Source organism: Canis lupus, chromosome 32, assembly GCF_048164855.1.
Source record: "Canis lupus baileyi chromosome 32, mCanLup2.hap1, whole genome shotgun sequence".
Lineage (NCBI taxonomy): Eukaryota > Metazoa > Chordata > Mammalia > Carnivora > Canidae > Canis > Canis lupus.
In genome coordinates, this window is record NC_132869.1 from 20,190,718 (window position 1) to 20,205,747 (window position 15,030).

At 37.4% G+C, this 15,030-nt stretch overlaps 1 protein-coding gene across 2 annotated transcripts in view; it reads left to right on the top strand.

Annotated features, from left to right (window-relative positions):
- AP4E1 (adaptor related protein complex 4 subunit epsilon 1) overlaps positions 1-14,466 on the top strand; it is a 55,239-nt gene extending 40,773 nt beyond the window's left edge. For both annotated transcript variants that reach the window (XM_072808484.1, XM_072808485.1), the window contains exons 17-21: positions 2,451-2,709; positions 6,264-6,821; positions 8,203-8,393; positions 10,155-10,312; positions 11,324-14,466. In XM_072808484.1, the coding sequence (XP_072664585.1) occupies positions 2,451-2,709; positions 6,264-6,821; positions 8,203-8,393; positions 10,155-10,312; positions 11,324-11,484 (1,327 nt within the window). In that variant the 3' untranslated portion in view covers positions 11,485-14,466. The remainder of the gene's footprint in view (positions 1-2,450; positions 2,710-6,263; positions 6,822-8,202; positions 8,394-10,154; positions 10,313-11,323) is intronic.
- The last annotated feature ends 564 nt before the right edge of the window (positions 14,467-15,030 follow it).

Below are 15,030 nucleotides of genomic sequence, written 5' to 3' on the forward strand. Positions count from 1 at the left end.
CCATATAGTGATTCAACAGTTCCACATATTACTCAGTGCTTATTAAAAAATGTTTTGAGTAATGGCAGCTTTGTTGGAATAAATGTAATAAAATCTCAAAGGTGACAGCTTTGAAAGATGATATTTGAATTTTGAGTCCTCATATGTTCATTATAGAGTCAGTCACCTTATTTTATTAATGTTCATCTTTGCATTTGTCAGTCTTCCAGCATGATGGTTGGAAGAAGTATTTATCAGAAGAGTGACTCATAGATTATGAGGAATATAGGATGATATGCTGAATGAAATTCTTTCTTAGCTTCTTTTTCCTGCTCTGTTGACATTCTTTTCTTTCCTAGACATTTAATTTTGATATTCCAAGTATGGGGGACAGATGATTTGTGAGCATTTGATGGTAGAGGTGGTAGCAATTATGTGCCCCAATCAGAACACCAGGACAAGGGAAAGAGGGGACAGGAAGCCTCTAAACCCAGGGAGGAAACTTAGTCTCTTTTACAGGCACAACAGGTGAGAGCATCTGTTTGTTTAGTACTGAACTAAGATCTGGAGGACTTGACAATCTTTGTAAATCCTATACATACACACGTACCATACTCTCAGAGAAATGACATTTGGCTGAGTTGCTAAAGAATTATACATATGCTGTGTTACCATGAAGTGGAACGTGAGGGATGAATTTAAAATTCCTTTCCAAAGAGGACCACAGCTCACACATCATTTCAGATTAGGCACCTGTGTTGTAATTAACAAGGCAACTCAGCTTTAGAGAGGAGACAGTCGCTCTTCTGCAATCTCTGGCAAGCTGAGAATGAAGTAGTAGCAAGCTCAATTTAGAATTTCTTACCTTAGGCCCTATTTGGGGGCTATCTTAAAAGGGAATTCCTAGAGCTGAGTTAAAGTGTATCCCTAATCTTTTGAAGGTTAGCTTGGCTAGAATTTACATCTGTGTTTGAGTGATCTGTTTAAAAACAATACAAAGGTATACCACGTAAAACCACGAATTACATTATTGTTGTAAAAATCCAGGCAAAGATGACTCATGTTTAAAAAAATTCTTTTACAGAAAAAAAATTCTTTTACAGTATGTTTCATATCATAAAGAAGCATATTTTGTGCCCTTAGTTTTCCTGTCTTTTAGATGGCTGATATGTAATCCACGACAGAGAAAAGTTTTTTTTTTAAAGATTTATTTATTCATGAGAGACCACAGAGAGAGAGGCAGAGACACAGGCAGAGGGAGAAGCAGGCTCTGTGCAGGGAGCCCAATGCGCGACTTGATCCTGGATCCCAGGATCACGCCTTGGGCCAAAGGCAGACACTGAACCACTGAGCCACCCAGGTGTCCCCACGACAGAAAATTTATGTTGATAATAGGCATGCATGCAGATGAAATATGCCAGAAAAATCTTTAAAGTAGCTTGAGGCTCCTTTTAGGTTTATTTTTCCTCTCCTTTCCTATTTTGTTTCTTTTGTGAATTGGATTCCCTGGGGTGTGCATTCCATCATGGATTTAGCATCAGAATATTGAGTGGCACAACAGCCTGGGTGGCTCAGCAGTTTAGCGTGGCTCAGTGGTTTAGGGCCGCCTTCAGCCCAGGGCCTGATCCTGGAGACCCGGGATTAAGTCCCACGTCAGGCTTCTGGCATGGAGCCTGCTTCTCCCTCTGCCTCTCTCTTTCTCTGTGTCTCTCATGAATAAATAAATAAAATCTTAAAAAAAAAAAAAAGAATATTGAGTGGCCTTGTGATCACCACCTGTGGAAGGAAGGAGAAACAAGCAGGTGTGGGCAGAGGAAGAAGTTAAGATGCAATGCAGTCTAACAGCAGCCTCTGCTGACCCCATGGGGAGCTCAGAAGTTAGAGTGGCCCTTCAGAGTTGTCCTGGGTTAGTCCCACATATGTGGCCAGGACTCCATACTTCTGTTCAACAGCCCACTAGTGTGGGCTGCCCAGGAGGGGATGGTCTCAGGCGAGGTGTCCCTCTGCAGCTGAGGCTGTCCCAGAGAGGGCTGTACTCCCAACGAAGAGGGCAACATGTCCTTTATTGAAGAATGATCTGGATAGGGCATCCCAGTGTTCATCACACTTAACCTTTTTGTTCAACTGATATTTAAATTATTAGTAAAACTTGGAGAGTTGGCCTTTTTTCTTCTTAAAGAATATGTTTTGATAAACAGGGTTACAGAAACACTGTGGGCATTTATGAATCCCTTTGAGTTGCTGCTGTTGAGCATCCTAGAGATGCCTGTCTTGGGGCTCAGTCTCATGACCTGGAGATCACAACCTGAGCCAAAATCAAGGGTTAAAGATGCTTAACTGACTGAGCCACCCAGGTACCCCTGAAAGCTGTTTTAAGAGGCCATGGCAATGATGTGTTTTTAAAAATGCCTCAAGAAAGTTACTCTTCAGGAGTTATTAAGTTGACTTAATTGTATTATTAATCTCCTTAGGACAAATAGCTTGAAGCTGGAAGGTATAAAGAAATTGTGGGGGAAAGAGGGCTATCTTCCTAAGAAGGAAGGTAAAACTGGGGATGAAACTGAAGCTCTGCCTGTTCCTCAAGAGAGCATAATAATGGAGAATGTAGACCAAACTATAACAAAAAAGGATCAGTGTCAAGTCCTTACCCAATCTAAAGAGGAGAAAGAAAAGCAGCTGCTGGCATCATCGTTATTTGTTGGGCTAGGATCAGAAAGTACAATCAATTTGGTAAGTAGTCTGTTTTATTCTTCTGAGAATCTGTGTCCCTGCCTTGTACAAAAAAACTGGCTCTATAGAAGTTCTTGGCTGTCACCTTACACGCGGTGGGAAATGGCTTCCCCAGCTCCAAAGCCACCAATGACACACTTTATATATTCCTGAAAGAGAAATTCTAATTGGTTTAGCTTGAGTCAGGTATTTTCTGTAGTCCATTCAGCTGGGGCAAGGGTCAGGGTCCAAATAAAGTTACAGATATGACCACTGGTATTACTCCCATGGATGGATAGGACAGTTCTCAGTGGGAAGGGGGCTTAATGGAAGTATTGGCATTAATAATAGTTCAACAATTTTGATGTGTCTATGGAAAAAGTAGTTCTCAAAATGGTATTTTTAATAGTAAGAAATAGATATCTAACAGTAGGAGAATGGGTATATAATTATGTTCGCTCAGAATATTACTCAGCCATTAATTATGGTAAATCTTGCATTTATTTAAAATAAAACATACATGTGATATATTAAGCAAAAAGGCAGAATAGAAAGTTTTATTTATACTTTGTTCATAACTGTTAAGAAGATAAAAGTTATTGGGGATCCCTGGGTGGCTCAGCGGTTTAGCGCCTGCCTTTGGCCCAGGGAGCGATCCTGGAGTCCCGGGATCGAGTCCCGCGTCGGGCTCCTGGCATGGAGCCTGCTTCTCCCTCTGCCTGTGTCTCTGCCTCTCTCTCTCTCTCTATGTCTATCATAAATAAATAAAAATAAATCTTTAAAAAAAGAAAAGAAGATAAAAGTTATTGAGACAAAGAATTATGCAAAAATGAAAACTACACTCGGGCATTATGATTTTCAAAACTTTTAATGCTGATATATTATTATTATAATTTTTTATTAAAGAATGAAAAATTGGAGTAAAGGACAGGTGCTATTTTTGAGCATCTGAGAATTCCATGTAATTTTCCATCTGGTGGACTGATGGACCTACCTGGTACAAAATTGTGATTAGAGCTCCATTTTCTTCAGGTTTTTTTTTTTTTTTTTAAGATTTTATTTGTTTACTCATGAGAGACACAGGGAGAGAGAGAGGCAGAGATACAGGCAGAGGGAGAAGCAGGCTCCATGCAGGGAGCACGACGTGGGACTTGATCCCGGATCTCCAGGATCACGCCCTGGACTGAAGGCAGTGGTAAACCACTGAGCCACCCGGGCTGCCCAATTTTCTTCAGTTTTAGATCATTCCAGTTCTTACATCTTCTTTCTCCGTTGGTGGAATTTCCTCTCCATTCCTATGCTTTTTGCCTGTTTTCTGTCTCTTTTCTGGACTTCATTTCTATCAGCCTTGATATTCCCTCCTAAGGAAAAAAAAATCAATTTCAAACTATTAATAAGTAATGGATCTTAATGCTGTCTCAGCATTTGCATTTCAGCAGCAAGGTGACTTACTTTGGGTTTTTAAGATGTTCCAGCTGGCTTCTGTAAGGGTACCTGTGAATGCCCTAGACCCGTGGGGTGAGTTCTTAAAGATCAGCATGCACCAAAAAAAAAAAAATAAAAAAATAAAAAAAAAAGATCAGCATGCACCCAGGCTACGGAGCCCTGATTTGTGAATCCCCTGGCTGCTGTTGAAGGATTCCTGCCCTCTTGACAAAGTGCAGAGCTTTCAGTTAAACAATCTTTCTCAAGCGAGCATTCAGTGTGACAAATGAATTATCGGGCTTTTTTTTTTTCTTTTTTTGGTGGTGGGCTTGATACCAGAAATATATTTAGGTTATTTTTCCACTTAAGGTATAGTAGGTCCTTTATGGGTTAATTTTTTTACATAATTCACTCTAAGGATCAAGGCTTGCTTTTTTTTTTTTTAAATTCCCCTCACCCTTGCCCTTTATTTTATCTTTTTTTTTTTTTCAGTTTTTGTTTAAATTCTAGTTAATCTACAGTATAATATTAGTTTCAGGTGTAGAATTTAGTGATTTAATACTTAATACAACACCTGGTGCTCATCACTACAAGTGTATTTCTTAATCCCCATCATCTAGTTAACCCCATGTCTCTCCCCTCTTGTAACCTTCAGTTTGTTCTCTATAGTTAAGAGTCTGTTTCTTAGTTTTCCTTTCTTTTTTACCTTCATTTTTAAAAGTTATTTTCTCTGAGGTCTAGGTTGACTATTTCTTTTCTTTATTTAACAAAGATGTCATTCTAGTGTCTTATGGCTTGTGTAGCTTCTGAATAACAGCAGATTAGACAGTACAGAAGAAAAAAAAATAAACTTGAAGATGAAGTATCAAAAATACCCAAAATGAAACACAGAAAAGAGAAAACAAAAAGCAAATGAAGAAACTCAGAGCATCAGAGACCTGAGGAACAATACTGAACAGTCTAATATAGGTCTAATTTGAGTCCCATGGCTGCTTGAAAATGGAAATCCTTCACCCACCCCCCTTGTTTTCGCTTTTGTGCTAATAGAATTTTAGTTCTTGTTTGAGGACTTCTGAATTGAAAGATAGGAGACAAATTCACTGCCAAGAGTTGGAAGAGGTATTGGGACTTGAGGGAGTAAGAGGGCATGGAAGAAGAACTAGAATGATGTGAATGGTGGCCACACTGCCCCAGGGCGGATGGAAATGTGGATTTAGAGTAGTGCCTGCTGCGCTGATTTTATATAGAACTTTGGAAGGCAAGGGAGAACTGTAAGCATCACTCTACTTTTCTTACATAGATTTATAGACCATTCCCCAGAAGTGTTGGTTCAGGGATGGCAAATTTGCCATTCTCATTTCCTGAGTCAATAGGAAACATCACTAGTCACTTATAGAGTTCTTGCCTGCTATGTGTGTGTCAGCCACTGCCAGTTGGTTCTTGAGGTAAAACCAGTTTTTCTTCTCTGTTCATTGACTTGTGTGCCATAAAATCATGGTTACTATAGACTGCCAAACCAGAGTTTGAACCATCCTGTATTTGAGGTTATCTTCTCTTCTACAGGGCAGATCTGGAAACTCAAAACATGACTAGGTTTCTCACTGTTTTTATTTTATTTTAAAAATTTTACTGTTTTTTAAATTTTTTTAGAGAGTACATGTGTGAGCAGTTGGGAGGGGACAGGGAGAGAGAGGGAGAGAATCTCAAGCAGACTCCGTGCTCAGCACAGAGCTGATGCGGGGCTCAGTCTCATGACCCCGAGATTATGACCCAAGCCAAAATCAAGAGTTGGACACCCAATCAACTGAGCCACTGAGGCATCCCTCACTGTTTTTAATTTGTGCAATTCTACACTCTAGCATTCTGAAATTGAACAAGTTTTTAGAATTGTTCACAAATGACTTTTTGACTTTCTTTTTTTGATTTTATGTGTTTTTAATGAGAACTAAGATTTAGCTGATAGTTCAAAGTGAGGTAGCTGTCAGAATTTTAGGGCTTAACATTTATTCATCTCCGATGATTTTGTTAACCTATGCTTTATAGATAGAATTTTAACAAGTTAGTAAATTACTCATTTGAAATTATAGAAAAATGTTTAAAACTCATGACTGGTAGAATGGATTTTTAAATATTATGTTTTATTTTTGCAGCTAGGAAAAGCAGATACTGTATCTCACAAATTCAGAAGGAAATCAAAAGTCAAGGAAACCAAAAGTGGAGAAACAAGCAGTGCTCATAATATCACCTGTTCTTACTTTAGTTCTTCGTCAAATGCAACTTATGAAGATGATTATTATTTGGATACTTTGCAGGATAGAGAAGACAAAGAATTAAATAAATTTTCTCTCAATTCTGAACTTTTGGATTCTGAGTCACTCACAGAACTACCTTCAGTTGAGAAACTCTCCAATTGCAAGCTGTCTTCACCATCTTTGTTTACAGATAACAACATGGAAGGTTTTCACCCTTCTCAGCCCACTGCACCCTCAGTTGCTAATGAAACCTCTTTAGCTTCTTCTTTACTGGAAGAAACTTCAGAGCACATGCATTCAGATCTTGTGGAGGTCTGTCATAATGAAACCATATCAATGTCTTCTTACAAAATTTGGAAAGATGATTGTTTATTGATGGTATGGTCAGTTTCTAATAAGAGTGGTTTGGAATTGAAAAGTGCTAACTTAGAAATTGCTCCAGCAGAATATTTCAAGGTAAGGTAATGAATGGTTCCTTATTTCTGCCTTAAATGGACAATGCTTACTTAGTATTTCTGCTGTTGGCTCTTCTGATGGTTTTAAATTTCATCCACATCCTTTTCTCTTTAGCAAAAAAAAAAAAAAAAAAACCCCAAAGGTGTGACAGGATTTTTTAATTATTTTTGAGTAGGGGTGAATTATGCAAAAGAGATAAAACATCATAAAGATTTTCCAACTGTACTGGGGAAGGCCATAAATACAAAGTGAGTATTGATAGGGCATAGTAGTTAAGAAGGGAGGCTCTTGACTCAGATTGCTTGGCTTTGAATCTTGCTTCTGCTACTTATTAGCTGTGTTACATGGTCAGGTTATGTAACTGCTTTGTGGCTTTGAGTTTCTTCACATTTAAAATGAAGATATTAATAGTGTCTGCCTGTTACTGTAAGGAGAAAATGAGTTAATATCTGTAAAATGCTTACAGCAGTACCTGGCACATGGTGTTACTGTGTTATTATTTTCAGTGTATATTTTGTGATTTTTTTTTGCACTCTTTAAATGTCTCATTCATTCTTGTTATAAATACCGAGACAAAGTTCTCAGTTTAACAAAGCAGAACATCAAGGAATAAGAATATTAAAGAATAAATGTGTATACTGTCTACTGCCTTTTTCTTTCACTGATTTATTTTTCTGTACTGAGTGCTTGGGCATCAATTTTATTTCTTCCCTAGCTCTAAGAGATTGCCATTGTGATTTCTGGAAATATGTTTAATTATATTATGGTATGGATATGATGTCCTTGGTGGAATTATAATGAGATTTGACCAGTAGGTCAGTTATTTCACAAGACTGACCCAATTTCTCCTATGAGCTACAATATGTTGAATGGGATATTACCTGAGCCACTGACCAGGGCAGAAGTTCCTGACTCTAGATGGGCATTAGGATCACCAGTGGAACTTAATAAAATAAAATAAAATCCAATCTAGTTGCTTGGGCAACTCAACCCCCATAGCTTGAGTAACAATGTAGATTGAGAAGGGAAGACACCTGTGTGTGTGTGTGTGTGTGTGTGTTTTAACTCTCCTCACTTTAAACATATGGTGCTAGCCAGAGTTGAGAACCAAAAGATTCAAGCTTAATAATTTTTTTACTATTGTTGCTAAATTTTACAGATTTTCACTGCAATTTGTTACACAACCTTTACCTGTATTCTATTTCTTAATTACCTGTGTTAGTGAATTTTTCTCAAGTGAAGTTGTCATTTTCATAATGTGGTTTGTTTTTAATGTCTCACAAAAGTGTGTTATTCAAACTTCAGTGAAATAGAAAATTGGTATTCATATGATAGTCTGTATTGATCCCTTCTTCAGTACTTTTATTACTTTTATTTACAGATCACTGAGCAACCTGGATGCTGCTTGCCTGTAATAGAAGCAGAAAGCATCAAAACCTTTCAGTATAATGTGCAGATGGAGAAACCTTTTACAGACGGGAATCTTACTGGTTTTATAAATTATCAAATGATGGATACTCATTCTGTTCAGCTTGAATTTTCTGTAAACTTATCGCTATTAGATTTCATTAGGTAAATATTTTCTGGAATATTAATTCAAGGTATTCATTCAGCAAATATTTATTAGGCCTTTTCTCTGGAGAGAAACATTGTGCTAGGTGCTAGAGAATATAATTCAAAACTAGATACAGTCCCTTCCTTTAGGGAGTGTTCAGTCTTAGAGCAGAGAACACATCACATGAATGCATATATAGTCTTGAATTGTGCTGTGAAGAGAAAGTAAATGGCACGATGAGCAATTATAATATGGGACTTGATTTAGGTTGAGGTTGATTACTAATCTTGGAAAACCTCTAAAAGAACGTAATACTGAACAAATGTTTAATCTGAAATAACTTTAGAGAATCTGCCTGGCTTTTTAAAAAAGCTTTTGAAGCTTCTCTCATTTATATTTCATATATTTGATTAACTCTTTCATAAAATCTGTTTATTAAGCTTCTGAGATCTGTAAGCAAATTACTCAGGGTTATTAAACTTCTATTAGAGATATAATAAGTATTTAGCATCATACTAGGCACTCTGCAGTGTTACCAAATAATTGAAGACAGCTTCTTCACTCTTCCTTCATTTAGTTTTATGGTAATATTGTACTGTATTCAGACATTTTTTAGAAAAAGCCACGTGAACCAAGAGTGCAGAATACGCATGAGTATCTGTAAAGTTCTTTAACCTTCACACATTCACTTGTGTTACACTGCTGTAATTTTTGCCTACTCTTTAAAATCTTTTAGTAAGAACATGTTTCTCTCTCTGTCAAAGAGTGTTTCTGCCTTTGGTGCTGAATAACGTAGAATCCAGCCTTCTAAGAACTAACATGCTCTGACTGTAGGGGTGTATCCCGTGGTGAGCATTAGTAACCTGACCAAGCACAATACATATGATAAACAGGTCTTCTGTGTGTATTAATAAAATCCTGTGTATCTAAAAAAAACATAAACAAAAACAAATCCTGTGTATCTTTAAAAAATATTTTTCCTAATTAAAGAATAAATGTATAATTATTATAAAAATTCAGATGGTATAGAAAAATATAAGTAGAATATGAAAGTTCCCTATAATTCTACCCCCACTCTAGAGACCCAACGTTAACTATTTGATCTTAAGTGTCATGAGACAGGGATCCCTGGATGGCGCAGCGGTTTGGCGCCTGCCTTTGGCCCAGGGCGCGATCCTGGAGACCCGGGATCGAATCCCACGTCGGGCTCCCGGTGCATGGAGCCTGCTTCTCCCTCTGCCTGTGTCTCTGCCTCTCTCTCTCTCTGTGACTATCACAAATAAATAAATAAATACCTTAAAAAAAAATTAAAAAAAAAAAAGTGTCATGAGACATTTAAAAAATACATTTGTTAAAATCCTTTCCACGGTCTAATTTACATAAGGTGCTAGATCTTTGTATTCATACTCTGTACAGGATGTAGATAGTGTCTTATTATCCCCAAATCCAAAGTATATGTGAAAGAAAGTTTTATATTTGAATGATTCATGAAATCACTTTGTAAAATTTTACTGAAATGACTAATGCTCAGATAAAGAGAGAAGTGAGTGATTTATTGAAAAGACATTTACACCTTAATAACATCTTTTTTTCAGTATTTTCATCAGTTTGGAGTATGATGGTAAGCATTCTTAACATAGTTTAAAAACAAATTTTGTGGGACCCAGATTTACAACGATTGTTTTATTCTCATGAGTCATTTGAAATGTATTTGTTTGTTTGTTTAGAATTAATTTCATTCTTTTGGACATAAATCTAATTTTAAAAATTATTTTCAGACCGTTAAAAATCTCAACTGAAAACTTTGGCAAACTCTGGTTATCCTTCGCAAATGATGTGAAGCAAAATGTAAAAGTGTCAGAATCTCAAGCTGCTCTGTCTTCTGCCCTAAAGACCCTGCAACAGAAACTAAGACTTCATGTTGTTGAAATTATAGGTTCGTAGAGTTACATAAAGACAATCTTGTGTTATAGGGGCTTTCTCACAGAGCACGAATCAACTTTTACAAGTATCAAATTTCTTAGAGCTGTATTTCCTGTTATGAGTATCTTTCAAATGAGTGTGTTGTTCAAACTAAGTATTTTTTTTGTGTGGTAAAACATAACAAAATTTTCCATTTTAACCAATTTTAACTGTACAGTTCATTGACATTAAGTACATTCATATTGTTGTACAACTGTTGCCACCATCACTTCCAGAACTTTTCCTCTTCCTTAACTAAAATCCTGTGCCCTTTAAACACTAACTTATCATTCCCTCTAGCTCTTAGTAACACCATTCTTCCTTCTGTCTCTATGAATTCAATTACTCTAGGTGTCTCATATTAGGTGAATTATGCAATATTTGTCCTTTTGTGACTGGCTTATTTCACTTAGCGTGATGTCTTCAACGTTCATTCATGTACCATGTGTCAAGATATCTTTCCTTTTTAAGCCTGAATACTATTCATTATATGAATATACCACAGTTTGTTTATCCATTCATGTGTTGAAGGACACTTGGGTTGCTTCTGCCTTTTGGCTACTAGGAATAATGCTGTTGTGAGTGTGAGTGTACAGCTATTTGGTTTCAAGTCCCTGCTTTCAGTTCTTTTGGTTATATAATTCTATATTAATTTTTAAAGAAACTACCATATGATTTTCCACATTATTTGCACCATTTACATTCCCACCAGCAGTGCACAGAGGTTCCCAATTTTCCACATCCTCACCAACGGTGTTTATATATACATGAAAGTATGTGTGTATGTGTATGCATGTGTGTGTGTGTGTGTGTATGTATATGATATATATATCATATATATATGAGTAGTTCCTTACATTTCCTTACTGATCAGTGATGTCAAATATCTTTTCACGTGCCTATTGGCCATTTGTATATCTTCTTTGGAGAAGTGTCTATTTTAGTTCTTTTGTCTTAGGAATTTTTAATTTTTGTTTTGTTGTAGGCAACGAAGGGCTTTTGGCCTGTCAACTGCTCCCATCCATCCCCTGTTTGCTGCACTTTCGAGTTCATGGTGATGTATTGGCCTTGTGGTTCAGATCCTCCTGCTCTTCTCTTCCTGACTACTTACTGTATCAGTGTCAAAAGGTGATGGAGGGATCCTAGCAGAAGCTCTGTTGATATTTTACTCCATCAGAATAAATGGTTTACATAGATAAACTTATTTACCAAAGTAAAAAGAACTCTTGGTACTTCTAATGAAAATGGGGATTATTATAAGCTGTGGTTCTTTGTGTTTTCTTTATGAATCCTGATCAAGAAAGGTCCCCAAGAAACTGTATCCTTAATCTTTTACTCAGGATTGTACAGTATGTTTGGGTCCCAAAAAAGTGACCTAATGTTATAAACTGTTAATGATTTATATGTCACTTAGTGTAGAGGGACTGAAAATATTTATTTTGTTATAAATAATTTTATAGCAAATTTACTGTAGTGTTAGTTGATTTGTAGTAAAACCAAGTCTCTGTTCTCCACATTAATTGAAGGGAGATGGACATGGCATTGATAATCCCAAACCTAATTCGTATTTGGTTTTGGAATGCAGTATTAGCTTTTTGATAGGCAAGTCATTACTTTCAATTATGTTTTGCTTAGATTGGTATTGAACTAAGTTGGCACAGTACACACTAACAATTCAGGAGATCCATGAGCATGCTGGATATTGGGGGGATTCAGTCTGTGATATAGTTTTTATTGTGGATAACTTGTTACACATAATTGCAGATAATTTGGCTACAGAATTTGTCTGTTTTCCGCTTGCATTTATTTTTAAAATTTAAAGTGAATCACTATTCTTATTTTAGAAACCCAGAGCCATTTACAAAATATTGTCATATGGAAACACAACCCATAAGAACACACAGTACTAAAGCAAATAGATACAAAAGAACTTTTTAATTATGGTGAATATCTTAGTTACCAGTTAGGTCCAGTTAGGTCCTTTTGACAAACTAATTTTGTGAGTATAAATGGCAAAACCATCTTTCCTGGCTTTTGAATCCACTAGTACTGAGTGGGTACAACCAAAACAGTGACTGCTTAAGTATACTATACAAGTTCTTCAGTAAAATTTATCATTTTCGTGTTATAGTTTGCCTTTATGGCCTGTGTCAGAACTCTTCTTAGTAAAGAAGAAGTTAAGCCTCATATGAATGATGGACCACCATCTTGAGATTGTATGTTAAAGTTAAAAACCGAAATAGTAAGTATTTTATAAAATCTTATGGTGCTGTGGAAAATATTTATTATTTCACTTTTTCTGACACTTCATGGGGACTGTTCTAGTAATATAGTTTTAAGTCATCGCAGTTAGTTTTCTGGTTAATTGGCACTGCTTATCATCCAGGTGTAGAATTTTGGTTTAAATGATCTCATTAATCATAGCTGATGAAGATTATTAAGGGAGTTCCCCAGAGATGATGGATTTCATTAGTTTTTCATGTCTAGTGTTTTCCTCCCTAAAAACAAAAGTGCTATTTTTAAAAATTAATTTTAATATTATTCATTTAAAAAAATGTGATATCTTGTTAATTTCATGCTTTTAAAAACATGCAGTAAAACCTTGCTACAAGAGCAATGATAGGTGACTGGAATTTCCTGCTTAGGTATCTTTAGGTATCTCCTTTTGGGTAGAAAATTTGAATCATCTTCAAGCTCCCAGCAGTGTCATGGTGAAGGGAAAGAGGTTGGTCTCTCTGGGGTGTAGTAGACACTGGTGGCTAGACTTAACAGCTTCTTTATTTCTACCTCTGTCCACAGCTTCCTGCCCCCCCCCCCCCACCACCAATTCTGCTCTTATTCTGACAAAGAAATAGGATTACCCTCTCATTTTGTAGAGAAATGCAGTGTATGGCAAAAGAGGTGCTCCGGTTTTTTCGTATCCTTCTGTGCATTAAGGCTGGGTTGAGTATGGCACAGTGGGTGGAAGGTGCCCAGCAAGCAAATGGACAACTACCTAGGAGAGATTAGTGAGCTGTAGTGCTCCTTGGTTGCAAGGTTGTTCATGAGTGGCAGCGTCAGTTGTCATGAAGGACATGGCTTGGCCAACAGAGCTATCTGATGGTGGGAGATGTGTAATAGTGGGTTGGGGCCGGGGCCATCACTCTGGCCTGCCAAAGGGAACATAGTGCCACTTTTGTTCTTTCTGAACTCACTAAATGAAAAGTAGGGTGAGTTTCCATGGAAATATTTAGTAGAATGTTTACAATGTTTATATTTTTACAGTTTTAAAGCAACAGTAAGAATAGGTTTTAAAGAGTTTCAGAGCAGCATATATTCTGCCTAAATTAACTCAATGTTTTAAATTCTAAATCAGGTGTCACCAGCCTTTTTTGCGTTGCAGGAGATGTGACTACAACGTAGGGAGAATGATTTTTGTGGGTAGATGATTTCTTTGCCTTCTAGTCACAGTTGAGTCAGGTGAAGGGGCGGCATCTGGAGTAAGGGCGAGGGTGCTACGCAGCTGTGGGAGTTCTGCGCCAGGCTCCTTCACGGAGCGTGCAGGTGGCAGCAAGCATGGGTCTTGGGGGAGGCTGGCGGGAGGGCACCTAGCAAAGCCTTAAGAGCAGGTGAATGGAGTAGGATCAGGCACCCACCAGAGTAGTCCATGTGGAGGCGGACAGATCGGCTCAGGGGAGAGTGGGCCCTGAGGCAGGGTCCTGAAACTGCAGAGGGAAGCCAAGCAGTTACGAAGTGCTAATGTGCCAAGCATGCCAAGCACAGCATGTGCTCTGTAGAGAGGCAGTATTTTAAACTGTAAAATACTAGCCTCTACCAAAACAATTGTGCTGAAGATGCAGTATTGTGCTTTTTCTTTTCTTTCATGTCAGTAATATTGTAAAATATTGAGCTCTTTGTCTTCTTTTTTTATGGGTGTAAATGTGGTCTTTGTCTCATGATCGTGAGCCCCTGAAAGTGCACTGAACCTATTCGCGTGTCTTTAAGGTGTTTTGCTGTGTTAAAATTTTAGGAGAGACAAATGCAAATGAGAATAACAACCTAGTAGGCGTTAATTACCTTATTTTGGAGTTGAATTCTGTAATTGGAAAAAATTCAGTTAAATATGTAATAAATACAAAATGATCTATACTGTTGTTTGGTCTGTGTATTTTTTTGTTATCTAAATAGCTGAATAATAAGTAAATACTATTCAGTAATTTGATAGGGTTAGTGAAAAAGAAAAGAAGCAACTGGAATAGGATGAAAAGAATAAGTTACTCATCACAGCCCCAAAAATTGTGGTCTGATTAAAAGAAAGATATTGGTTTCTGTGTAACGTTCAAAGAGAACTTTGTGGGCTTCAGACAGGTTAGAGTGTAGATTGATCTCAGTTGCAGGCCTCCTCTCCCTTTAAGAAGCCCTTTAAGACCTGGCAGCCGGGTGGCTCAGCGGTTTAGCCCCGCCTTTGGCCCAGGGCATGATCCTGGAGACCTGGAGTTCAAGTCCCATGTCGGGCTCCCTGCATGGAGCCTGCTTCTCCCTCTGCCTCTCTCTCTCTTTCTCATGAATAAATAAATAAAATCTTTAAAAAAAAAGCCCTTCAAGACACTGAATCTTGTGGCATCTCTGCATGTGTATCCTAAAACACAGAGCTAGATCAAAGATGGCATTTGAATCTCACCGATTTATGTCTACTATTGGCTATAATGTATA